The following is a 27,613-nucleotide window of genomic DNA, read 5'->3' as shown; positions in this document are numbered from 1 at the left end:
AGACTCAATAGGGAAAATTTTTGCTAAACTTTTGCTATTGCAAATAATGGAATGGATAAATGTATATAATATTTTACCTATGGAACAGACAGGATTTCGAAAAGAGCATGGAACTTTAGATAATCTAACATTGCTACAGGTAATTATGGATAAATATGCTCGTGTCCGAGGAGGTGGCGTATACGTAGCATTTATAGATTTCTCCACAGCGTTCGTCAAGGTGGATCGTCCTACGCTGTGGAGAAAGTTGGCGGCTATGGGTATGCCGGGACACCTATTAGACCTAGTTAGGTCTTTACATTCGTGCACATGGTGTAAGGTGCTACAAGGCGGTGAGAGGGGTCTTTCTCATTCTATCCCCTCCCTGAACGGCTTAAAACAAGGGTGTATATTGGCACCCATATTGTTTTCCTTGTATACGGCCGATTTACCTACTACAGTTGCAGTTTGTGAGGGTTTAGCCCCGAAAATCGGAGGGACAGCTATATCTATTCTAATGTATGCAGACGATATACTTGTCTTAGATCTGACCCCGAAAGGTCTTTCTAATCGTCTTCATGCATTGAACCAATTTGCAGATGCACATTATATGAAAATTAATAGCTCTAAAAGTAAAGTTATGTGCATCTTTGGAAAGAAGAAAAGCAGGTCTAGTAGCTATAATTGGATACTTAGCGGAGAAAAACTTGAGGTGGTTAAAACCTACACGTTTTTAGGCAAAATAATATCTGCTAATCTTAGTGAGAAGCCTCACATCGAACATAATTCCAGAAAAGCGATGACTCATGGTATGGGATTATGTTCTTTGTATAAAGCTACTGGGAAGAGACATTTCTCCCTATGCTTGGATGTATTTCAAACTAAAATCCCTTCAACCCTCCTTTATGGAATGGAATTAGTGGAGCTGAAACAATGGGGCTTCATGCAAAAAATGGAAGGAAAGGTACTAAGAAAAATATTATCATTTAATTCTGCCTGCTCTACATCATCATGCAGGCTGGAATTCGGACTTCGAAGTTGTTGGGTCCAGGGGTTGGCAGCCCTTGTAAGATGGGTAGCCTGTTTGGCTAGAGGCAAACCGGGCACCTTACGAGAAATTATAAAAAAAGAACTATTGGGCAACTTTAATGAGTTCTCGCAGCTGGTAAAAAACTTTAGAAAAGCGGTATCGCTGCTTGAACTGGATGAAAACACATTATTTTTACTTTCTCCATTAGAGTTAAAGTTGAAGCTAAAAAGAATGTCCTGGGAACTTTGCATTAAGTCGGATATACTTGCCCATCCAAAGAAAAAAGAAAGGGAAGTCCTGGCAATGACATATACTCCCAAAGTACCCCAACAATATTTAATTTGGAATATTCCCCATGGCGTCCGTAGATTTTGGTACCTTTTACGTTATAATTTGCTTCCACTGAATTCCCTTTTAGCAAAATGGTATGGGGTTTCTCCCCTATGCAACTTCTGTAATAATGTTGTGCAGGATTTTAATCATGTATTGCTTATTTGTCCGGTATTGTGTCCCATGCGCCAAAAATGGATAAAACCAAATTTGTTTACAATTGGGAATTGTGAATGTAAACATGTTCTTCCATGCACTTTATTGCCCCCCTAACGAAATGTTCTGTTCCAGAATTTTTAATTATTTTAAAGAATTTTTAGATATTTATTAATGAATTTCCGGGAGATGATGATAATTTTCTTACTTGCAGATAACTTTGTGGCTGTCTTTTCTGTCGTATGATGTTTTTCATGTATTATGCTGTATTATTATGTGTGTATTTTTATGTGGCCCTCGTTGAGAGCCAAATCATAATAAATTTGACTTTGACTTTGACTTTAGCTGTACATATTGTACCCGAGTGGTTTCTGACAGCAATTGTATTACAGCTTCAAGAATGAGAATACCTGTATCTTTATAAGTAATTACGCTTTCTAGCATTAATGTTGCAATGCCTTTAACTTGTACATTTTGTGTAGCTTATTTTGTTTTGAGACACTGCATCCTGAGGCACAAAATGAATGCTAGAGCCACCTTTAATTCTATTTGGACACTTAAACGCTCATCAAAAGTTAGATGGGATATGGAGTGGTATTTACAACATGTGGAAAATACTATCATCACATAACTCTTAATTTCAACCATGGAAAAATCTTTTTTTTTTTTTTGGCTAAGGGATCTGAATTTAACATTACACTTTTAAGGAGGGCATAAGTGTAAGACTTGAAAGCTATCAACTTTATTGTGCGCCTGGAAATGTATCTCTGTTCAGCTTGGCACGGGATGTTATATCACATAGTTACCTTAACCTCCATACTGTGTCTTCCATTATTAGGAGTATATTTCACCCAGAAATATAAATATCACCCATGCTGCAAAGTAATTTGCTCAGAAAAATATTGTTAAAACGATCCATTCTGCCCCTAATACTGGTCTAAATCTTGATAAAAAATAGTTTCGTTTTGCTGTGTATTGTACACGAAAAAAATAACGTTTAAATTGTCTTGAAATCCAGTATGTCACTGTCTATTGGTCTGGTTTTACCAACCAAATCCGAGTTTCTGTGTTGACACTCACGTTGCTCTGTCACATCTTGGCTGGTATCAAAAGGCTGAGAACTGTATTTTTTTATAATTGTTTTGTTCAAGTCTCTCTCAACTACAACATTGTCTTCCAAGCCGCATAATATATATATATATATATATATATATATATATATATATATAAAAATACAAACTACTCCTCGCTCGCTTCCATTAGGCTGTACTCTGGTCTGCAGGAGCAGTCACCATAGCTTCTTACCTGCTGTTCTCCAAGTGACTTCCATGTGGCACAAAGACACTGGAGGGGCAATTATCTCATATACTTTCTTTTCTTCTTTCTGCCTTTTCTGATACTTTGCTTCTCCAGAATCATGAGCTATTTCAACTTCCTGGTTCACATGAGCTCTTCTTCAATGCAATGATGTATCCCAGTGTACAAAGAGAGGCTGGATCACCTGAGCAGGTTAGCAGGAGTAAGTCAGGGATATAATGCACACTTCACCAGCAGCAACATGTGCCGGTGCTTGTTCCCAAGGCCTGGACGAATGGGGCTCTAACTCCTTTGTTGCTTTAATTTACCCTTTTCTGGTCTGAGGTTAGGAGTAAGCCCAGAAAATAAAGCACGCTTCATCAAGATGTTAATGTGGTTGCTCCCAAGGATAGATATAATGCATCACCAACAGCAAGATGTGACAGTGCTTGCTCCCAAGGACCTAGGTGGATGTGGTCGTAACTCCTTTGTCGTTTCAGTTTGCCCTTTTGTAGACAGAGGTTAGCAGGAGTAAGTCGTGGATATAATGCATGCATCACCAATAGCAATGTGTGACGGTGCTTTCTTACAAGGAGCTGGGCGGATGTGGTCATAACTCTTATGCTGTTTTCATGTACCCATTTCCTTCCAAGAGCCGAAACATTGACTCCCTAGCAGATGGGGACCTGGGCCATTGCGCACTAATCTCTTCCTCACACACTCACCCGCCCTCGGTTTCCCACTCCCTCTCATATTCCTTTTCCCCTGTCCCATTCTTCTCTAACCAATCCTTCCTACCTGTCACTCATACACACTTCTCTAAACCCTCTTTTGCACTCTCTCACACACATCCAGCTCCAGTATCACGCTCTCTCCTGTCATTTGTGTAGTTTATTTTCCTTCACCCTCCCTCGTAACCTATTGCTTATTGCCTATTTTCTGGTTCTCCAACACCCCAAGGTCATACAAATGGCAAAAGCGCTATGCAAATGTGATCACTCCACTGTAAATAAAAAAAAAAAGTAAAAACATTGTCATTTACAACGCCAATAGCTCTATCTTTCATAAATACAAGACCTATTGCATTGCAAATGCGTGTTTTTATTACTGCTGGATTATGATAACGTGGGTATCTTTCATAGATTCAAGCATGTGAATCTATGAAAGATACATGGCTATGGTTATTGTGAATCGACTGCTCCTTTAAATATTTCTGGATCAGGTGGGGTTCTTTCCTGGCAGCAACCTACCATATAAGAGTGTGTTCTATTCTGTATCAGGTGAACACTGAACTGAAAGCAGCACTGGTCAGTTTCATGCAGCGAGGCATTCAATTCTGTCAAATGACATGATTAGGTTGGGAGAAGAATTTTTATTTCTTGCTAAATCTGTAGCAAGGACACTAGTGTTTTTGTTTAGAAGACCCATGTGTGATGAACGGGAGGGAAGCCCAGGATGTTCTTTGGTCCGATTATTGTCTGTCCCAGCCATCAAACTCTTGGCCCATATGCTGCATACTGTGTGGGAAAATATATTTAAAGGTCACCAAGCACTGTCACATATGCATGCAGACAACACCATTATTCACAAGGGACCCAAGGGTGTACCATCAATCATAGCTGGAAGAGGTAGACAACGTCTTATGAATTTTCTTGAATACAGCCCAGATCAAATGGGGCAAGTCTGGTATCTGTCTAGGGGTGCAAGACAGACACTTCGATTCCAGTATCATGCAATTATATATCCAGGAATTAATGTCAGCTAATCAAAGTTCTCATAAAAAAAATATATTATGAGCCAGCAATGAAGACTGCGATCTTACTTCGAAGTGGATTTAACTCCTGTTCTCTGCCATCTGCAGATTGTCCCCACTGAAAATGGCTTTATTAGGTAGCTTCCTGCATATGTTTATCTGAATTCCCATGTCACTGTCAAGTGCAATCTTTCACCAACAAATAAACATACAAGTTGGTGTGGTCTGGCAGTCACATTAGGGTTAGTTGGAAAACAACAATGGTGAAACAGAAAAAAGCAGAGTCTTAGTTACAGACCCTCAAATGTACTAACCTATGTTAGAGGTGATATTCTAATTCCCCAATTCATCCGGTTTCATTTGAAACTATAGCTAGATAGGGCCATTGCGAAACGCGAGGAGAGACTCATTCCCACCTTGGATAAACCAGTGATGGGTTCCTACTTGATAGATAACCATACAAGTAAGGCTAGATGGGATGCTGCTGCAAATGCACCTCCCAACAGAGAGTCCATGAATTTAGGAGTACCAAATCTATCACAAGGGATAGATAACAAGCTATGTATGTGCCCAAGCACACATCTGGAGATGGGTTAGTTGCAGTGCAGAGAAAGCAGATTTAATCTGAAGAAGCAAAAAGGATTGTTTAGAAGGAAGTTGCCTGCACATCTGAAATTGTTGCCTCTGTAATATGGAGAGACTAGATAATACTAGTAGTAGGTATGACAACAAAATCCTAATTACATTAAGTAAGATTGCATTGCTAGAGGGAAAAAAGAAAATAAGTCAGGGCCAAGGACTCTTTGCCCAATATAAATCTAATAAACATGAATAATAGTATGAGAAAGAAGGGAACTCATTTTCACGTCCAACGACATTTCAGCACCGCAGTTGCTTACCTGCTCAGCAGAGGCACAAGAGGGAGACTGCACATGCGACTCATATAATTACCATGGAAATGGAGGTGTATAGAAGCGGATAAACAATTGTAAATGTAAATGTATTTGAGCTTGTAAAGCGCACTGCTACCCGTCGGTAGGTTTCCTGGCGCTGTATAACTCTGGGGAACCCGTCCTGGCTTTCCCTGTGGGATGGTCCCTGCTGGGAGTCCCCAAGGTGGAGCCAGGCATCCCCGGAATTGATGGGGCCGTTGTGGAGATTAGGCAAGCTAATGCCCAGAGTTGCCGAGTGGAACCCCTGATTAGAGTAAGCACCGAAGCGAGAATTATCGAGTTCGCTGACCCAAGTCCACAACCCTGCCGCGTTGGGAATCGAACCCTGGTCCCGGGCCGACTTCTGCTCCCGGGTCTGCCGCCTCTAACCAGTGAGCCACACTACTCCACATTCTAGTTAAACTGAAATTTTTTAATGAAAAGCAAAGACCTTGGAACACTACCTCAGAAGTCAGTCACTAAGCAAGACACATTCTCAGACCTCAAAGAACAAGACTAGGTCTGCTTGCAGACAACAGATTCTAGTCACTTTCAAGCAGTTCTCTACCCATCAGTACATGAACCTGCTCACAATCAGTGGCCTAGCTACAATTCAGTCAGACACTCATCCATCTCAAAATTACATTGACATCATTCTCGCTATAAATGCCACCATCATGGCAAGAACCATCAACATTTCTTTAATATTGATCACCTTTCTCCAATGACCTCAAAAATCCTGCATTAAGCCAATCATAAAGAACCACTTTGGTCCAGCCAGCTAGCTAGCAACCAATTTCTAATCAGTCATCCCTAGGAAAAATCACTGAAAGCATTACCTTCACTCAGCTCTTCAACTTCAGAAATAAAAACACCCTACTCTACAAACAATCAAAATGACTTTTGCCCTCGGAGAGGAGCTAAATCTGCCAGGATTTCCCTCTAGGACATACTTAAGATGACAAGTGACAAAAATTGAATTGCTGCCTTATTCTGGACTTGGTCTTTTATATTTGATGCAGTCCACAATTTCTTCTGCTAAGGTTACAGGTCTACCTATTCGGGGAATTAACCTACACAGAATATCTTACCTCTCAGGCAGATCATCAATACACCCTTTTGAATTAATCAGAAGGGAGCTTCCAGTCACCTCCTTCAGCAACCTGAAATCTATGAAAAATGGAAACATTACAACCATAGCACCTGGGCCCAGCCTGGACTATTACTCTATTTGGCAGAGGACAGCATTACACTAAGAGTTACAGGAGTCAGCAGTAGCACCCTCAAGTAACATTAACGATTGACAATGAATAAATACATCCCCAATCCTCTGTAAAAAAAAAAGCAAGCGAGTACAAGATAAGCACACTTTGGACAAACATGGAAGAAATAAAATGCATTTTGGGCTAGTACCTCCAGCATTAAATCGTCTGACAAATGTATTGAGTAAAAAGATTTTTTTTATAGAAAAAACACAATCATTACTGTAAAATCTGACAATTCAAAATAACCACACAGACACTTAGGGTGGTGGAAATGGAACATTTTTGGCAGTGAACCCTGATGGGCTGAAAGGAGTAAGTGAGCAGGGCACTGAGCACAAACAGGAGATTTTCGCTACAGAGGTACTGTGTTATATGTTAATATTTCAGCTAATAGCCTTAGAATCCGTAACTTTCCATACTGGGAGAAGGAATGCTAAGGCGGAATGCAAATCTTTCTGCAAATAGCTGCAAAAGGTTTCAGAGAATAATGTGTGGCCAGGTGGGTGAAATCAGTGGCACAATGGAATGAAAGTGGGGTAGAGATTCACTAAAGAAAACATACAGATTGTTAAAAGTCAGTACACAGGGGTAGTCTGACAGTGTAGAGAATAGGAACGTCACCTGGAATGATTAATCGCCTCACTCCGCATTGCAGTATCTCTGCATTCTTTTCCTGAAAAAAAGAGTGTGGTTTGAAGGCAGGTTTCTGTAAGTCAGGAAAAGGAGTGTTTGATGAGGGTCCTTTCTGTGAATTTTGTAGGGGAAGAGGACCAGAAGTTCAATAAAAGATATGCAAAAAAGGAGTACCGAGGGAAAACTTGCCCTTCAAGAGAACAATGTCTTTAAGCCATTACAACCTTGTGGGTCTTGCCAATCCTGTTGCGGGCCAAGTCTTTACCACGGCTAAACTGTCCAGTCTCTATTGGTTGAGGGTACAGAGGCGTAAATATACAAATTACAAAGGCATAGGGCATTCGGCATCAGTGACAGCAGCCCCCACAGTGGCTGCCCCCATGTGAATGCTGGCCCTCTCCGTACTTCGTCCTACGGCTGAGGATTTCATACGTGCACTCGTCTCCACAGCAGCCAGTCATGCTAGGCGAACTCTCATCTATCTCAAACCTGAAGGAAAGTGGGCGGAGAAGCAAAAGTTAACCTTAAAGCCAGGGCAGGAAACAAAACTGCAAGTGAGTGCAAAAGGTAGAAGGTTAAAAAAAAAATTTACAGCCACTCTGCAAGCAAGGTGCAGGAACTTTGGGAACAGTATGTGAATACATTAAGATAAAGATTTTACTAACTGTCAATGAACAAACTGTTATAGAAAATGCAGAACAAACCCATACAGGAGTGGGTGACATCATGGTTTTACATGTGTATGCGGCCCCCAACGGTGCTAGATTTTTTTCTCTTGCAACAGAATAGGTTAAAAAAAATTACATAATGAAGGGAGCAAAATGGAACTTACTGCAAAGCTTCTCTGAAGAACTGGTAGGCACCGTGATTGTGCTTGAACACGGTCAGCATAACCTTCTTCATCTGTGTACTAAAACAGAAGAGGCAATCAAGATCACCTTACATATTATGCTGCTATATAGGCGCCAGTCTGCACTTGCAGGAATTCACAAAACTACAGGATCCACAGACTGGCGGGTTAGCGCTATTAGGATTCCTTAGGACTAGCAAGCCCTGCCCTTTTCTGGATAGTCTGGGTTTAGGATCTCTAAATTGCAGACATTTTGCATGCTTCTAAGGACTGCTATAAAGGACAGTGCTGAAACAGGGAATGCTAGGATACCGTGAATCACTGCAAGAACACATTCAGAACACACAGACCAGCCCCTTTAACATAAACCCTGGCAAGTCTTCAATGTTCTCCTACCAGTGTATAATGTAATTAGAAGGTGGCAACTGCCCGTTGAAAAGACATTGCAGAAATGTCACGAGGTTGCTTAAGTCCGGGATGTGCTGAAAGTTAATCATATCTGTGGAATTAGCATACTATTTTGGCAATGCAATCACAATCACCCTCTTAAACGAGAAAAGTGCAACATCAGTTGTTAGAGGGATTCTTTATATTTCAAAGAGGTTTAGCACTACTTGAACAGAGAGGCAGTTCAATAATGACTGAGCATGCTAAATGTGGATGAGAGCAACTAAGCACAACAAAGTAAATCAGGATCACTAATAGACTGGGTAAGGTTGCCGCAGCCTACGCCAGTTCGTTTGGAGGACCACTGTGAGGATACGGATTGCAGCACTAGGAGCTTTGTATTTAGGCTCAAGATAGCCTGTGCAGCCGTACTCTGTAGTACAGGCTCAAGCATGAGGTAATATTGTAAAAACTCTAGTAAATCCCATTACTCTCATGATGAAATAACAATATTGTTTACATACAACTCATGCCGCAGTGATCTCAAATTACTCTTTATCAATGAACCAAGCTTTCTAAAAACGGGACTACTAGCACCAGAGCAGAACCAATCACTGCCCATCAGCACCAGAGGAACTTTTCAGCAACATAATACATGCGTCAATTTTCACCATCAGACGAATCCAGCAGGGCATTACGTCCTTTAGTTATCAAGGAGTATGAGCCTTGGCCTTACTTCACATCAACCTCCATAAAATGGCCATTTAATACATTTCAAGAAGATCCAGGAAGCAATCTTGCTTTAAAAAATTAAAATAAAAAAATAAAAACTTCGATGCTTTTCCAGCTATATTTCTAATCAGACCACACCCTTTTTCTACTCCGGTCTAATTTTCTAAACTAAAGCACAAAGCAGCAATTATTGAACACTCCCAGCGTGTGGGTGTAAGGCCACGAAAACAAGTCAATTAGCTATTTTTCACAATTCGGATCGGCAAATACCCTCCTAAAACAGCCCCAAAATGTTCTACATTAAAAGTTTCCTTTTTAGTCCACAAAACACAAGAATCCAAGGAATTCAGAAAAAGCAGGTTGAACGTCTACGAAAAACAAGTTGCTTTAAGCAGTGACTAGGACTGCTACTGCTAACGTTTGAGAGCAAATTTGAATTTAAAGAGAATCTGCATGCAGGAGGTGAAATAAAAATGTCTCAAACACGATTTAATTAAATAGGCCAGGGTGGGGACCAGCTTTTTTCCCTCTCTCACCTTCAATAAGTGATAGAGTACTGATAATGGGCCAAGAGGGAGCATGCTGGGTAGTCCAAGTCTCCTTAAACTGGCTGGAATAATAGACCATTTCAAAAGAAGTCAATGAAGAACAGGTGGGGCAAGAGATTATGGATGCAAGTGGTCAACAGCAAGCAGTTTTTTAAAAAAAAGTATCAACAAGTGTGTTATAAGGTATGCAAGCATGTTCAAGTAAACGCTTCTGTAACCAAGGGACAGAAAAGTAGCTGGCACTGCAGCCAAACTATGTTCAGGCAAGAGAAAACGTAGAGATTTTGAAAAAAAAAGAGAACTCGGAGAAACTCGTGTGAACCAACGATGCAGCTAAATTGAATTAAAATGGCAGGTTCTTCACAGTTGTATCACATATAGAAATGTGCATAATGGAGACCAAAAAAGGTATTGCACCCCGTACTGGCTATGTTTCCAGTGTGATACAAACGCTGCATCATGCAGCATTTCCAAAGCTTTTCCTGGGTTGACCACAATGGTCCGGAAAGCCATTGAAATACCTCATTTCAATCTGCTGCATTACATTTACCAAGCAACAACATGATGCCAGCTCCTCCGGAGTTAAGGAGCCATTCTTGTATATATTGCCTCGGATTTCCTTCTATACAAGCATGCACCGTCTCCAAAGGGAAAATAACTCAAAGCAATTTTGCAAAGGGTCTAGTAGTCCAAAGCGAAAACATGAAACCCAGGAGGGCAGACGGGACAGTGCTATTTCCAGTTCTAATGCCAGAGCTTAGGTCACACATTTTTACTCCTAAAAGTAAGGGGGCTAACCAGTAAATCAGTGGTTAGGCTTGTTGCTGTTTTTTTTTATAATTTAGCAAATATCTAAAGTGTAAGCTTATAAATGAACTGAAAGCTTTACAATTCGAGAAGATTGTGTTCACACTGTTTGTTAAAGTGGCCGTTTTCCCCACTGTTGAAGACTTCTGATTCAAGAGTAATGGCTAGCTCTACACAGTGCGTACCTTCTGTTGGTATCCACTTAGTTGCTAGAGGAAAGTCTCTCGGACTTGCTACAATGAGTTGAGCTGCAGAAACAGGACTGTTGTGCACCTTTGTAGTCATTAAGATTGCTATTTAGTAGTTATTACAGTTGTGTACCATTCTAAACAGAAACTACTGATCATCAACTGACAATTCATCAATCTCAAAAGGATGAAAGAAAGTTTTTGCTGGTCCTGCCTTGATTCATCCCGGAGACCTACAGCAGGATCTATTCAACCAAAGGCCTATCTTACAGTCGGATGAATCATGCGGGGCTTTGTATGCTACCAAGCTAGTCCCAAAAGCATAAACCATTGTTCAGAAACAATCACTTCTATAAGTACACAAAGGGCATGGTCAAGTTTTTAAAAGTTGTGTCTTGTGTCAGGAATCATAAAAAAAAACGTTTATTATTAAATGTATTGCATTTTGTCAGATGTTGATTTATAGGATTTTTTCTCAGCAGTATAAAGTATCTAAAGTAAAGTAAACTGCTATAGAAATCTGCCGGAAACGTATTGATGCTTCAATAAAAGTAGTTATTTTAATTTATTTAGCAATTAATATTAACTGCATTTCGCACTTAAAGTGATCATATGTTGGCCCAAGGCACCTCAAAAATGAGTCACTATCATAGACTCTCTAGATGGCATAACGGTCCCTTTTTTAGCCGAATTCGTTTGTACTTTGGGAGGGGGGGGGGGGGGGATTTTCGCTGGGTTTTTTGGTCTCAACAGGAAGGTACCTGTGGTATCTCCCTCCTCTGTTCCCCCCCCGGCGGCTCTGCATGTGATGGTGCTGCTCGCGGTGACATCACTTAGAATGTCACCGCGACCAGCGTTCCAAGGCGAGCGCCGGGGACACTCTGAGGCGACAGCGGCAAGGAAGGCTGTGGCTGAGGTCACAGGAGTTAGCACTTATTAATAAACAGTTTATTGCCATTCACCACTCCGAGTTCTGGTCCTCATTTGCGGTGAATGCCACACTGGCGACGAGGGTCAAAAGCCTGTGACCTCAACACGCCGTGAAGTATGCGCCTGGAGGAAGATTAGCGGAAGGACAGCAGCTGAATCGTGTTGCTGCAGCCTGCCGACTGGGAAGGAAAACAGTCGCGTTTACAGACTGGCTGAGACGGACGACGCGAGGGGCAGCTCTGCAGAGAAGTTGAGCCGACATAATTGAGAAAAGACACGGAAAATCCTTGGTGCCTGGAGAGCGACGAGAGAAGTCCCCTCTCACTGACGCTCCGTAGGTGAGGTGCAGCTGTTTGTGCCCTGGCGCGCTGGAGCCAGACCTTCCGCCGTTGTGTGTCGGTGATTATTCTATAAATTGAAAGGTGAGGTAATCCCTGCCTGAGAGCGATCATAGCGCCACCTGAGCAGTGACTTTAAGCAGAAGTCCGGCGCATTTGTCACCAGCCCCTCTCACGAGGCTTTCAACGCGCGCTCCTCGATCAGCAGCAGGGCAGCGCTGTGTGGTGTCGGCACAGGGGCGTTAGAAGCCTGGCGTCAGTGGATGAAGTCTCCCTGCCCCACTGCTCAGAGTCCCGGCGTTAGCAGTGAGTAGCAGTTGGCACGCTTGGGTGAAAGTCCACCTGGAGTAAAGCAGGAAATATAATTAGAGGTAGAATCCAACTGCGTGGGATGGTGAAGCAACGCGTTTTGAACTGTCATTGACCTGAACCTGCCGGCGCTGCGAGGGAGCTTGAGGCGTGTAGGCTGTCTGAAGTACTGTCAGTGGAATTTCCAAGGGACTCTGAGAGCACGACGTATAAGGAGCAAGGGGCCAACGAGCGCGGCGGAGCTGTGGTACAATGTCAGTATAACCTATCCTTGCGCCTGAGTGACTGTGGGTTCTGCTGCTAGCGCGGAAAGTGGAAGAACATCTGGTGGTCGCGCTTTTGGGAGCTCTGCAGTGTGACCACTGTGATGGGAGTACTGTCTTTACGTACTGCACCGAGGAAGCATATTTAATCTGTGACTTGGGGAACGTAGTGTTTACCTTTTTGGGAGGGACAGGTTTATATTTCCACGTGTATGTCGTAGCGAGTTGAAGCTGTGCTAGGCTGGTCAGACTTCTGCTCCCTCATGAGCATTTTCACTGGTAATCCAATTCCCCCTAGCCACTCCTATTAGGACAGGATCTCAGGTTTTCACTTATCGCAGTTTGTTGAAAGGAGGGTAGGTGCACGTTTGAAGGTTAGAGTTCTTCACTGTCTATCGTAAATTGAACATGCAAAGTGTGACTCCTCCACCCTTCTTCCTGACCAGCCCAGGGGACCCCACCATCTTGTGGAAGAAATGGAAAAAAGTGTTCCTAAATTATGCTACTGTATGTGGGCCAAACTTGGGTCTAGAAAGAAAGGTTGCATTACTGGCCTATTACTTGGGCGCAGAGGGGGAAGAAGTCTTGGATCATCTCCCGGATTTGGGGGCACAGGAGGGAAGGGGTCTGAACGAATTTGAAATTAGTCTAAAGAAGTTAGACTTACACTACCTCCCCAAGACCAGCACAATTATGGAGAGGTACCATTTTGGTAAGAGGGCACAAAAGGATGGGGAATCTATAGAAGATTTTGTGTCTGAGTTGAGGAAGTTAGCTGCAACGTGCAAGTTTGGAGGAGCGAGTGAGGAGAGAATTAGGGACCAGTTCGTTTTGACCTGCAGGATGGAGCGAGTGCGTGAGGAGTTGTGGCTCAAAGATGACCCGCCGTTGAGAGAAGTTCTCATCATAGCCAAGCAGGTAGAGCACATGTTGCAGTGCGTCAAAGAAATTAAGCAGGATGCAGGGGAGAAGAAGATCGATGACAAGGTCAATGTCAGTGAGGTGGTATCCGAATGTGAGACTGTGTCTGTTGTTAAAGGTCAGAAGGCAGTAGGCAAGGAGCAGAAGGACAGCAGACCGGGAGGGTCATACAAGGGTACCTGTTACAGGTGCGGGAAACAAGGGCACCTAGCCAACGACAAGGAATGTCCCGCCCTCAGGTTCACATGCAATAAGTGCGGTAAGAAGGGCCATTTCAAGCAGTTTTGCAAGAGTGGGCAAGGGGCCAGTAGACAGATTAGAGACAGAACGAATGTGGTGAACGACGAATTTGTTGTGCAAGTACAAGAGTTGAAGATGCCAGGTCCCAGAAACCCCTTGAGAAAAGAAGTTACAGCACAGGTAGGAGAGGAACAAGTTGAAAGTCCCAAAGACACCATTAGAGTTGGAGATGTTGAATTAGATGCATTGTTTGACTCTTGTTCTCGAATAACTATCATTAATGCCAATGAGTTCTCGCGTTTGTCAAAAGGCAAGATAACCTTGAGGAGGTTAGACCTGAGACCAGGAGGGTATGCGGGGCGCCCCATCTCCATGAAAGGGTACTTCCTGAGTAAGATCGAGTACAGAAACAGGTCTACTGTCTCCAAAGTATATGTGTCCACTGTAGGGGACAACATTTTGGGGTGGCGCGCACAAAAAGGGTTAGGGGTGTACCTTAATCCCAACAGCAATCCCCAAATTTTAATACAGGAGATACAGGTGGGTGAGGCTGACATCACAAGAGAATTTGAAGAGGTATTTAGGGAAGGGCTTGGGTGTTTGAAGAACTACTGCCACAAAATCAAATTGAAGAAGGATGCCAAGCCCGTTGTGGCAAAAGTCAGAAGACTCCCCATAGCCATTCAGGAGGAGGTCAGAACTGAACTGGAAAAACTGTGCAAGGCCGGAGTTATCGAACCTGTGGAAGCGACCGAATGGTTGGCGCCCATCGTGGCAGCGAAGAAGAAGGATGGGTCAGTCCGGCTCTGCATTGATTTGAGGGCACTCAACAAAGAGGTCGTTGTTGACCGATACCCCTTGCCGAACATCACCCAAATGATGAGTATGCTTGAGGGTGCCAAGGTGTTTTCCACCCTCGATCTCACCTCGGCCTATTTCCAGATAAAACTTCACGAGGAGTCTCAAGAACTCACTGCTTTTGTGACACCCATGGGCTCTTACAAGTTCAGAAGGATGCCTTTCGGCTTAGTCTCGGCGGCAGCCGTTTTTCAGAGAATCATGGGCAACATCCTGAAGGGCATCCCGGGCGTCATGTGTTACCAGGATGACGTGCTGGTGTTCGCAAAGAACCAAGTTGAGCATGATCAGAGACTGAGATGTGTACTGAGGAGGTTTCTGTCCCAGGGTCTTACCGTGAAGAAGAACAAATGCGTGTTTAGCTGTCCCGAGTTGGATTTCCTCGGTCACAAGATTACGGCAGAAGGCATACGTCCCAAGGTCGAGCTCCAAGACACCATTGTGAATCTGTCACCACCCAAGAACAAAGACGAGATCAAATCATTCATGGGGATGTTGGAGTTTTATGAAAAGTTCATCAAAAACTTAGCAGGCAGGACTTACGCCATCAGGCTGTTGCTGAAGAAAGAAAGCGAGTTCAAATGGAGCCAAGAATGCCAGAGCGAATTCGAGGATGTAAAGAGAGCCCTTGCGGAGGCCCCTAGTTTGAAGTCCTACATGCCCGGCCGGACAACGATCCTCACCACGGATGCTAGTGCAAAAGGGTTGTGAGCGGTCCTTACCCAGAAAGACGTGGAAGGAGAAGAAACCGTGGCTTTTGCCTCAAGGTCACTCCGAAAATCTGAGAACAACTACTCAGTCATTGAAAAGGAGGCATTGGCGGTATCCTGGGCAGTAGGCAAATTCAGAGACTTCCTGTGGGGTACGCAGTTCACCCTCCGAACCGACCACAAACCTTTGGTAGAAGTGTTCAGCAAGAAGGGTTTGGATGCCATCTCCAGTAGGATAAGGCGTTGGGTGGTCAGTCTCCAGGAGTACACCTTCAATGTCGAGTATGTTCCAGGAACGCAAAACCTCGCAGCCGACTGTCTGTCCAGGCTTGTCAGTGATGCAGAAGCGAGTGAAATGCGAGACAAAACAGATGAAGACGAAGAAGGATTCATGGTTGAGAATGTCTGCATCATCCAGAAGGCGTTGGGTGAAGAAACGTGGAGAAGGGCACAAGAAGAGGACAAGACCATGGAAGAAGTTTGCAGAAGAGTGAGAGATGGATGGAAGCACGTGGACAAACGTGATGAAGACCTGCGACCCTTCCAGGCGGTAAAGGATGAGTTAACCATTGTCGACGGATGCCTGTTCAGGGGAACAAGACTCGTACCACCAGCTAGTGTGAGAGACAACCTGGTCGAGATAGCTCACGAAGGGCACTTAGGAATCACTAAGACCAAGCAAAGACTCAGGGAGAGCTATTGGTGGCCGAACATGGACCTGATCACGGAAAGGAGAATCAGGGGGTGCATCCCGTGCTGCAATAGCGACAAGGTCTTGAAGCAACAGACACCACCCATGGTGTGTAGGCCGCCCCCGTCTGGACCATGGGACGAGTTGGCTTTAGACATTTTGGGCCCGATGTCCGGGGAACTGCGGACACCTTACATCCTAGTGCTCGTGGATCTGTATTCTCGGTGGCCGGAGATAAAACTCGTCAGCGAAGTCACGACTAGGACCGTCATCGGATTCTTGCAGGAAGTATTTATCCGAGAGGGGCTCCCCAGCAACATCCTCACCGACAACGGAGTGCAACTATGCTCAAAAGAGATGGAAGACTTCCTGGAAGAAAGAGGCATCAGGCACAAGCGATGTGCATTATACCACCCAGAAACCAATGGCATGGTTGAACGCTTTAACAAAACCATAAAGGAGAGCATCCAGCTGGCCAAAGCAAGTGGTATAAGTTGGAAAGAAGAGTTGTGGAGGCGTCTGGAAGCATACAGGTTCACGCCGCATCAGACGACGGGCGTCACCCCGTTCGAATTGCTCCGCGCAAGGACACCCAACACCAAGCTTGCCCCGGGGTGGATGGAATGGCACAAGGGGTGGTCGGACCGAACCAAAGAAAAGGACAGTGTGAGGAAACATGAACAGGCCATGAGGATGAGGAAAGAAGGTTACGACCAACGCAAAGCCACACGGGAGGTCGGTTTCAAGGTTGGAGACAACATCAAAATCAGAGCTCCCACAGGGAAGGCGAGCTGGTCAGAGTACAGCAGTCCCACAAAGATCACAAAACTTTTCAAGAATGCGGTCAAGACCCAAGAAGGCAAGATATGGAACCTAGGGAGAGTTGTGCAGTACCACCCACCTGTAGAAGTCCCAGAAGGTGAAAGGGGGGGGGGGAAGTGGTCAAGGTCTAGATAGCGGCCTCGCCAGCAGGACGCCACCGGGTGTCCCTCTCCCAGGACACAGGCCCATCAGGAGAGTGATCAGACCTCCCAGGCATTTTGACCAGTATGTGATGATATAACCATTGCCATTCTGCACTATGTACGTTTTTCCCCAATTTGGTTCTTGTCTATTGTTTTATCCAATGTTTTCTATTTCTGCAGGGAAGGGGGATGTGTGGTATCTCCCTCCTCTGTTCCCCCCCCGGCGGCTCTGCATGTGATGGTGCTGCTCGCGGTGACATCACTTAGAATGTCACCGCGACCAGCGTTCCAAGGCGAGCGCCGGGGACACTCTGAGGCGACAGCGGCAAGGAAGGCTGTGGCTGAGGTCACAGGAGTTAGCACTTATTAATAAACAGTTTATTGCCATTCACCACTCCGAGTTCTGGTCCTCATTTGCGGTGAATGCCACAGTACCTCAGTGCCAAAACATGTGTCATGGTGTTAAACTTCTAATTTAAACACTTTACTCTGTGTTTTATTATGTAGTTTAATGCTTGTACTGTGCATTTTTATGGTTCAACAAATCAAAGTAAAGTTATTTTACTTACTTAAACAAAAATACTCTCAGCCACACCCTCACTTACCCAGTTCTTCCTCTACACTGCTGTTTTAAAATCAAGTCACCAACAATAGGTTCTCCCTCAAAAACAAATGTATACATTTTAAGGGTACAAAAGTCCAGTTCTTTGCATTTTTATACATAAAAATTCACTCTTTAGTTATACCTGAAGTTTTTTTTTTAATTGGAGTTTCTTTTGTTAGGCTAGGAAGTCACATACATTTTGTTTTAAACAATGCTTTTGCAATTCACTAAATTCACCAAAAGCTCTTCTGGGGTTATTAATGTTTCAGAAAGTTATTTTGAAGATCTCTGTACCTTTTTAAGTGTTGAGGAAGACGACAAGGGTCCAGAAATGGGTGTGGGATTTTATATTGTACTATTTTTTCCAAAGGACAGAATGCTTCAGAACTCTAATTGTTCAGTGAAAAAAAATCTGCTTGTCGCTTTTGGTGACTTGCAGTGAGGTGACAAATTATGTCAGTGTTCATTTTCATCAAACATCTGATAATAGTTGCTGGGGTTTTGTTAGGGATACTATTTGCTATTCTATCATGATTTGGGATTCTTCAGACTGTAGGTAGAGTGGAATCTGTATAGTTCCATGGTTGAAAAAGCCTTGAACTCTTTGCACATCCACAAACTAACATGTTTAAAGATATTCACCAAATCTCTCCAATCTCTTCCCAGACTGGAAAAAGTTGGAAATAAACTCCTGATCTGGGTGGGAAAGGGGGTTTAGTGAATGTAAATGGGGAAAAAGAATTTGCAAACGTCTGCTAGGATCACGATTTCCAGGCCTACTTCTTTATGCTGTTTATTTCCTGAAAGTCATAAATCTGGATCAATGTAAGGCCGCACAACTGTGGGATTACTTTTAGAAATGCAAGAATCGTACCCTTTCTTTATTTCTTTTCATGTTGCCCATAATGGTTCTAAACTTTTTTTTATATTATAATACATTAAACAGGTTTTACTAAAAGATGCCTCATAGAAAGGGTATTTAAAGTTACATAATCATTTAGAAAACGTTTTTTTCAAGCACTACTTTTTTATGTACATTGCATTTGAAAGCAAACAATCAATATTGCTTTCATGCTTATGGACGTATTTGCACATAATTAGGAAGCATTCTAAATGGCCTCAAAGTATTACATTTTTCCAACATGTGTATACCTTTTAATACCAGAACCACTGTCAGTAATGCAAGCTGAGCTCACATTTCCTTGGAGGGCTCGCCATAATAGGAAAAACTCTGCCTCGCTGAAACATATATATGTTTGAATAACTTCTAAATATGAATACAAACCTTGCCATACTGGCACACACTCCTCATTCATAGCTCGATAACGTGGATGTATAAGCTTGCAACCAAATAACTGGTAGGTTTGGGGCTACTTGTCCAATGAACAAACATTAAAACGTGCTACCTTTGACCCACAAACAATATGTCCTGGGAATTGGATAATAGGAAGTTCACATCCCTGCATTGTTAAATGTTCACATATTTCACCTGGAAATTCAGCAGCGCTGTAACACAATGTCAAGTCAACTGCTGTGTGCAACATACACTTTGACATTGGGTCTGGACCTGGGACAAGGAACTATTTTTACGCAATATAATAAAGGCAGCAGACTACACTTGGGCCCCCTACAGTACTCTAAAAAAATCAAGAAAGAATAAGATACACTCACCTGTTCGCCATCAGCTGCAAAATTTGAATAAGAAATTTGCCCAGGCCTTTCCTCCGCACTTTGCTTTCTAACTGTGCCTCATAGCTGTGGAGAAGGAGACTGTCAGTCATGCTCTTACTGGTATATTCTACACAGGCTGGCTCACTCAACCGTGGGACATTCCAACCAACACGCAAGTGCAACACCAATAATAAACAGAAATGAGTCCGACAGGACAGAAAAAAAGTTTCCGGGGATGTGGTATTTTTGACCAACGAATAAGCATAATTAACACAGGTAATAATATTCAACCTATAGGACAGAAAACATGAGTGCAGGCAGGAAAACATCCAAACGCAAGGGACACCTGCCTCAGCAATAGATGTCCTTGAGGAAACAACCATTTTACATTTTTTTACACCCAGACACTCCTTGTGCAGGACCAGAAAACAACACTAATACAAACATTTGTGTTAAGCATACTACCATACAATTGTAAATTGGGTAAGGGAAAGGATAACATATTAATAGGATGGGCTGAGTAACCATAGCCTTAGAAGTGGGTACTGCAGCCTGGAGAAGGCTCTCCCAAATGTGGGTACATAACTAGCTGTCCCACTAAAGCACAAAGTGAGGTCCCAAGAGAAAAGTTAAAACCTCCCAGGAACAGAGGACACTGAAAAATACAGATATTTGTGACACAGCCATTTACAGCCAATGAGTTTCCGCCATAACCCACACTCAGTCGTCGTCATTCTACAGAACCTTCTTTTTGTGTTGGCATAAGCGAAGGAAATATCCCAGTTCAAGAAACAATGGACACCTAGGATTTGGCAGGGAATTTAGTTACAGTCTGAGAGTGCAACAGTATTTAGCTCTGCACTAAAAGTGCTCTGCATGATTAGTATCTACTTTAATACTCTTTCAGGGAAACTTTTCAACTACCGAAAGGGCAAGAAAGACTTTGGGTGCAGTCAGACATGGTTAGTGAATTGTGAAAGCGGACAACTACATGAGAAAATATATAATCGTTCTCAGACGAAGAACAAGTTCCATGCACAGCAAAGCGGAACTAATGCCCGAAATGATTTCAACATGGAAAAGAATGACTTGCAACCCGTGTCACGAGAGCATAATAATTCAAAATGGAAGGAGTGCTGCTAACTACACCAATTGCACAAATATGCGATAAATGGCAGAAGTCATGAAAAAATGTGTTAACAGTTCCGTTTTGACAGTCTAGCTGTGACATAACAGTGTAAATTTAGTGTTCTCTTGTGACTAACTGCAGATAAACTCCGTATGAGACTCTCAAAGTGAAAACCTCTGCCAAATACACATCCAAACCTCTCAAACATACACACCAGGGCTGTGCCACAGTAGCTCTAATTTTCAGGTGGAAAAGCAGGGAGAGAATGCATATATTTTGGAAAGGAGTTGGACCAGTGTTTCCCAAACGGTGGGTACCGAGCTGATATTTGGTGGGTCACGGAAGTCCGAGCGATAAATAAAGATTTCTTTAAATTCTATACTTATCTTTTTACATTTGCTGCACTTCAAAGACAGAGGTCAGATATCAGGCTATGTCTTTTTTGCATTTCGGAAGTATGACGGAACCAAAGATTTCAAAAGTATCAAAACAAATCAAGACACTTTACTTGATGAAGCAAAAATGATAAATATTCACCGAAAACCGATTTCCACACAATATTGGTGGGCAATGTAGTTTTATCACTAAAACTGTATGCCTGTGCAAATTAAGTGCCCATTTAAAAGCAACATATGCGGTCTGTAAAGGACAGTGCGTGACCACACAATGCTTAAGGTACTATAAATAATAGATCAACTGCCTCATGCCCATTGTAGCTAGGTGGGTCACGAAAGTTTGGTGTTCTAAAAATTGGGTCATGGTTCTAAAAAGTTTGGGAAGAACTGGGTTAGACATCATGTATTATATGGAAGTAACTACCCTCTACCCTAAGTAGAATCTAATTAATAGATCACTAAGAAGCTCACAGAACGTTTGTACTGCAGAAATATTTTAATGTCTAGCTTACGACCAATATAAGGCAGAGTGGCAGGGAAAATACAAGGATTCCTTTCCTTGCGCTTTTAAAAACTAAAAATGTTTTCAAAACAGCCTGCATTTTGTGAACGCTAAGTGGTAATCTAAGCTTGGTTAAAACATTTCCTCAGGAGAAGAGTCAATGAGGACACCATCAAATCCAGGCATCAGATTGGCAGTTAAGCCAAACCAGCTGTTGCAAGCCACAAATTAGATAATATGGGGATTGGTCTTAGACAGCACCGGGGGCAACACATACCAATACAGGACTTCATCCCCGCATTCTACGTCAAAGCGGAAGTGGATGAATGCCACCGGCTGCGAGCTTTCCTCCCTTGCCACTAGGTACCAGGCACGGTCATCAGTCATCTCATCTCGCTTCTCGCGGTCCTTCCAGCCCCACTCGCTTTGTTCATACCTGTAAAGAGCGAGAAAAACGAATCACTATTGGTGAGGGTTATACCCACACTGTGCCCTTCAATGCAATTAGACAAATTAAGGACTTTTTTCATCATTCCAGCTTATTCAACTGAAAGTAGCAATCACACAGGCCCTTCTCTATAAGACAACATAATTAAAAGAACACTGCAGCCCTTGGCTGTAGGAGGACCCAAAATGAACTGATGCATGCAGCATTATAATGTGCTGGAATAGGTGGTTAGGACTGAGACAGTGAAATAAAATAAGCCAAATCAAGGGTGCAATCCTCCTCGGATGAGAAGCAGTTACCTTAAAAATGCAAAGAGAAAACAGTTGAGCTCGCTCTTAAGAATCGGCTTCCAGCCCAAAGTCAGTTGTAGGGCCAGAAAGTAAAGGTAGGGGAGAGGATCGAAGTTTAAACTTTGTGGCACTGGCAACATGTGGAAGCAGCAGTGACTCCACAATGTAACCAAGGCTTTCACATGCATAGGGGCACATGTATGCTCAGAGGCAGGCAAGCTAAGTGACCTGTCATAGGACATCCCCCCTGCTGCTCTTGCTATCACGTTTATTCTAAAAAGACACTTACAAAGACTGCATGTTTGTTTTGGTGAGTTCATAAGCCCAGTCCAACGTTGCCGGGTCCAAACCGGAGACTTTTATGCACTCAATGGAGATGTTTAACCTGCAAGAGATGGAGAGGGACAGGAAAAGTTGGAAACCTTGGCACAAGTAACAGTCACTCAACAAGCAGACTGTGCTCAGTGTTAAGAGGAGCTAGTTACAAGGTTCGCGAGCTAGGCCTAATCGTGCATGGATTAACCTTGTGCTGCAAAACTATGCAAGTAGGCCTGATCAGCATTCCAAGTTCAAGCTTGTGTTCACAGTGAGAACTCTGGTGCATAAGTGGGTTTGCAGCCAGTGACATGCATTTGAACTTAGTGAAGACTAGCAGAAGATAATCAGGTGAGCAGTGTTCTTCCCAGTAGGCTCAGAACACAGACAGGACCCATTTTACAGAGCACATGGTAAGTAAACTTCCAACACTAATTAACCCACTCCAGTGGTTCCACACAGTCAGTGCTGTCATTTTACCCTTCCCAAAATGTACTGCACAAAAGGTGATGCTACTGCCAGAACAATAACTTTCATAAATTACTGCTGCGCCTTCGTTTTAACCAATGAAACTGGATCAAACCTGCAAAATATTTCACTACAGCAAAAAGCTTTCATTCCAAGTCTGATATGCTCAACAAGGACTGGGTTTAAGGAGCCTTTCTGTAGTTTTAATTCCTTACATTTTGCAGGAAGTTATAAACCTCCCCTAACCCCCAGAACCAGGGCATACCCCAGTCCACTTCATATCCGAGTTCTATTGTTATCTTAGGTTGCTCGCAAGCAGAGAAAAATGTTCTGCTGGGCTAGGAGTGTGTCCAAAGGGCCCAACCCATTTGTAGAAGAGCTGTGATGGAGCCCTGTAATCAGTCTACGAAGAGAGTAAAAATGTTATCCGCAGTGATTTCAATGAGGCAAAGGCCTCCTAAATCAATTGATGGGAGAGAAGTCCCAATCCCTTTATTCCAATAAAATATGTGACATTCTCTTCACAATGTTTTTATGCTTACAAGTGGTATATATGGGGGTCAAGCACAGCACAAATAGTGTGCTCTGTAAGCACATATTGTATGCAGCACAATAGGGCGTTTCCCTGAATAAGGTACAGCCATTCTGTTTTTGGACTACGGGTGGGCAGAACTTGCAGACTTTCACTATGCCGAATTCCATAAAGCGACTTAAAAACTGAGATTCTGTGGAGTTCAGCGAGCTGCAGAGTTCGGTATGCTGTGCTGATATTTTTAGGCCGGGAGCTTGTCCCACGCTGTAAAATCCACGCGAACAGCACCAAAAGGCCCACTAGAGAGCGCTTATTTCTGCCGCTAGAGTAGATTTTCTACTGGAGCTGCAGCTTTCTTAACTTGAAAGGTAGCAACCACCTGCGTTTAGAAATCACCCCAGGCGATGGTCTAGCACTCAATGTTAATGCACAACAACTTACTGTTGACGAGCCGCATGCCTAAAAATCTCTGAATGGCGGTGGTTGGCAGAGTTTTTCTGAAACGACTTCTTCAAGCGGAGCAAGCAGAACTCTGAACTCCACTGGAGGAGCGGAATTTAACACCCACCCCTATTTCTAACCCAGAACCAGCTGCTGATGCTCGAGTCTTAGAGTCCAATAGCAATTTTACCACTGGCTTAGATTAATTAATCAAGATCCAACTGATCAGTTTGTTTATCTCAGTGCAACAACCAAATTGTGACGAGTACTCCCAGATGTGGGTCCCATACTCACTTTGCCACTGGAACCAAGCTGCACAAGACTGAAAAGTCCAAACTAGAGCAAAATCGGTCTTGCGTTACTTGTGTCCCGGTTTAGAGAGGACCTGGCTCAGCAGTTCGGGTTAACTGTTTCTACTGTAGCAGGACCAAAGACGATTTGCATATGGCTGGGTCTTATCTAAGGTAGCATTGCAGGCAACAAAAAATATATGGACTGGGATGCCGCCGAGTAATTACCACCACCACTTTTTGTGTTTACAGGAATGTGCGTATCAACAACAGTAAAGACCAAAGACTGGCAACAGAGATAGAGAAGAGTGTGAAGAATGACCAGTAAACTACATTAGCACAGTACAGCAAAGAAAAATAAGCACAGGCCTGTGAAAAAAAGAGAAGCTATGATGAGGAGAGGGGTTAGAAAGACAGACAGCAAGCCTGGAGCCCTGAAAAGTGAAATACTTGTGAGACAGAAAGAAATATACAAAGTCAATGAGCCAAAGAGATTTTAGTGTGATGAAAAGAGATGGGCTGTGGAAAATCATAGGGTAAGAGAAAAATGTTTAGAGAAAAGCATGCACACACGAATACACAGGACGAGAAAATGTGCAGAAGAACCAGAAAACGAAAAATGAAAGGGATGCATATAAGACCTGTTTGTAAAAAAAACAATTAAAATTCACACTTAATTTAAAAAAGAGGTGACTTAACTAAAGAATTGGTCTTACCCATTTCTGTCGTACTTTTTGAAGACAGGGAAAGCCTGTAAGGGATCTCCGAGCTAAGAGGAGAAAACACAAGATTTTCAACTATCCATAGAATTTACGTTTACATGGTAAGACCAAAAACAAGACATTCTAGTCTATACAGACTGGAGCTTACATTCCCTAAAGGGCCTGCAACTCCGTAATAGTGCAGACTACATGATAAAGCTGCAGATCTATGAAAAAGCACTAAAGAACAGACTGATCATGGTACATATAGAGTTGAAGGCATCTGACCACAATGTAGTATGGTTCTACTCCAATATGTGTTGTGCATACTGGCTTCACCCACTGGAGCCAGTCAATTTAGCGATAAAGCTTTTGCAGCGATGCGAAGCCACTTGCGAGATACTTACTTTATTTGCTGCTTCCACCTTGGCACAGACTGCATCCATGGCAGCCCGTTCTTCCTGTCGTTTCTGCTTTTTCTCTTTGGCTTTGCTTGATTTTCTCTAAATACAGAAAAGCAAAACAAAAGGTACTGAGAAAAAGTATATCTATTGTATCTTCGTAGTAATCATAAACGTGCCTCAATAAATGTACAATGGCACTAAATGGTTAATTCACTGAGCTTAGGCTATTTTCACCATAGTAGTGAGAATGCTTTCACACATTACCTGTAAGCATTTTGCGGCCAGGGAGTTTTCCTGCACAATTACAGATCTGCCACAAGTCATCATATGCAGATTTTGACAAAAAATGTTTTGTTTCTAGTGCAAACGTACAAAAGTTACTAAAAACGCAAGGACGTGTGTTTCCGCACAGTGAAAGGCCCTACACAAAGGTTTACTGGTCATTTTTCAGTTGCTTGTTAATGTACTTGCGTGTTAAACTGGTACTAATGAAGTGAAAGGTTTGTTCAGAAAGAGGTATGTGCAAAAATAATAAAATAATGAATACTAACAAAGTGTGAGGTATGGTTTGCTTTTCTTGCTGAATAATATAGCGAACTCTCCCACATAATGTGTCCTCTCCTGCTGCATCATTCCAATGGTCCTGCCTGCAGCCCAGGCTATCCCGCAGAAACTTGCAATTCGACACTAAAAGAGTGATGAAGAACCAGACTTCCATGAAAATCATGCTTGGTTTATTCCACCATCTAGCTTATTAGTAACAGGGCAGAGAACTGAAGGCCCTGCCACAGCGAACGAATGGTAAACCGATATTAGTTATTTTACAATACCAAGGAAATAAAGGATTAATTACTCTGCTTTAAAAAGGATATTGCGTTTAAATTGTGCGCACTTTTGCAGCTGGGATGTCATCAATGCCGTCCAGCAGTCTTCAGAAATGAAACTGACAACGAAGAGATAAAAACAAAGGAAAGCCCGAAAAAGTTGAGGCGCTTGAGAAAACATTAATAACACTCTCAGACTGTTCCACCTCAGTAGATTCGCTGTTCAGAACCTCAAAAACATTCAAGGATCAAAAGAAAGTAATAGGAACGACTATTGTTCCTGGATAAAAGCTTTCTGTAGAAACTTCTTGGAAAAAAAAATAGTTCATCAATAGCCTGATGCTGGCAGATTAGCTCTACAGGCCACCAACCCATGCAGAGACTAAGCCTGTCGGGACAGTAAAAAGGTTGTGGATTCTCCCGCGCATACTCGCAGAGAGTATTTATGTTAAAAGAGTAAAATAACCAGAAGCTTGACTCATTCGTATTTCCCAGCAAAATGGTACCACGCACTTCTCTGAACAAATTGGGTACATCAAAATAACAAAATGAAGAAAATGTAATAAAAAAGTATCCCCAGGTTGATTGATTAAGCACGTAATTTCTGTGACGTGTGCCTCTCCCGCGCTTGCAAGTGTTGGTAAATGGATGGGGAGCCATGCGGTGTGGCCACATTACTTGGATCCTGAAGCCGAACTACTTGCCTGCAAGACAGCATAGACCCGAAATCATAACGGCAAAAGGGATGCTTCTAGCTAACTTTACTATACACCCTTATGACCAGGGATAACGGCTGCTCAGGAAATGTCGGATCAGCTTCTTCTGGCTCACTCCCCACAACATACGTGAGGGCCAGCCTGAACCTAAAAGTGGGATTATTGGGAAAGAGGAGGAAGGTTTGGAAAAGATGGTTTCCAAGGAAACAAGTAACAGACTCTTTCAGCCAGGCTATAGAAAATTATCAACAAAGCATTGTACTGACAAACATCAAAATCCGATACTGCTGGTCCCTGTTCAAGCAGGGAACAGAATAAAGAAACGATCATTTTTTATTTACCCAGAATTTGTAAATCTTGGAAAACCATTATTCTAAACACACATTTACATACTGTCCGCCGCCCGTACAGACAGAAGACTCCGGGCTAGGTTTCCACAATCAAAAAAAAAAAAATGAATCGAGGTTACCAATTTACAGCAGTTCCAAAGACATTCAAGGACGCAAATAGGCTAAAAAAATTGACACAAAAACGTTTCTCAAAACCAAAAGCCCTGGTGTGGCATTAAAGAAGGAGCCTAAAACATACATACACACCCTTCTGGAAATCTCAAATAGAATCCTATGTAAGAGGATTATCCACATACTACTCCCAAGTCTTCCTGTCTGACCGTCCTAACTCTACCCATGGCCACCCCTTCATCCCTCCAGTCCACCCAATTACCACCAGCTACTTCCACACTACCTGCTGAAAGTACTGCAAAGTATTAACC

General features: G+C 42.9%; 1 protein-coding gene across 1 annotated transcript in view; it reads right to left on the bottom strand.

Moving 5' to 3' along the window:
* Positions 1-6,918: 6,918 nt before the first annotated feature.
* Positions 6,919-27,613, bottom strand: part of NAA40 (N-alpha-acetyltransferase 40, NatD catalytic subunit) — a 43,894-nt gene continuing 23,199 nt past the window's right edge. Inside the window, exons 2-8 of the mRNA XM_078660545.1 lie at positions 25,305-25,400; positions 24,913-24,965; positions 22,440-22,535; positions 21,690-21,848; positions 19,387-19,470; positions 8,207-8,284; positions 6,919-7,863 (exon numbers count right to left, since the gene is read on the bottom strand). Coding sequence (XP_078516671.1) covers positions 7,722-7,863; positions 8,207-8,284; positions 19,387-19,470; positions 21,690-21,848; positions 22,440-22,535; positions 24,913-24,965; positions 25,305-25,400 — 708 coding nt within the window. The 3' untranslated portion in view covers positions 6,919-7,721. The remainder of the gene's footprint in view (positions 7,864-8,206; positions 8,285-19,386; positions 19,471-21,689; positions 21,849-22,439; positions 22,536-24,912; positions 24,966-25,304; positions 25,401-27,613) is intronic.

The sequence above is a fragment of the Lissotriton helveticus genome, chromosome 9 (genome assembly GCF_964261635.1).
Source record: "Lissotriton helveticus chromosome 9, aLisHel1.1, whole genome shotgun sequence".
NCBI classification, from domain to species: Eukaryota; Metazoa; Chordata; class Amphibia; order Caudata; family Salamandridae; genus Lissotriton; species Lissotriton helveticus.
The sequence above is the reverse complement of the archived record's forward strand: the minus strand, read 5'-3'. Positions and strand labels throughout refer to the sequence as shown.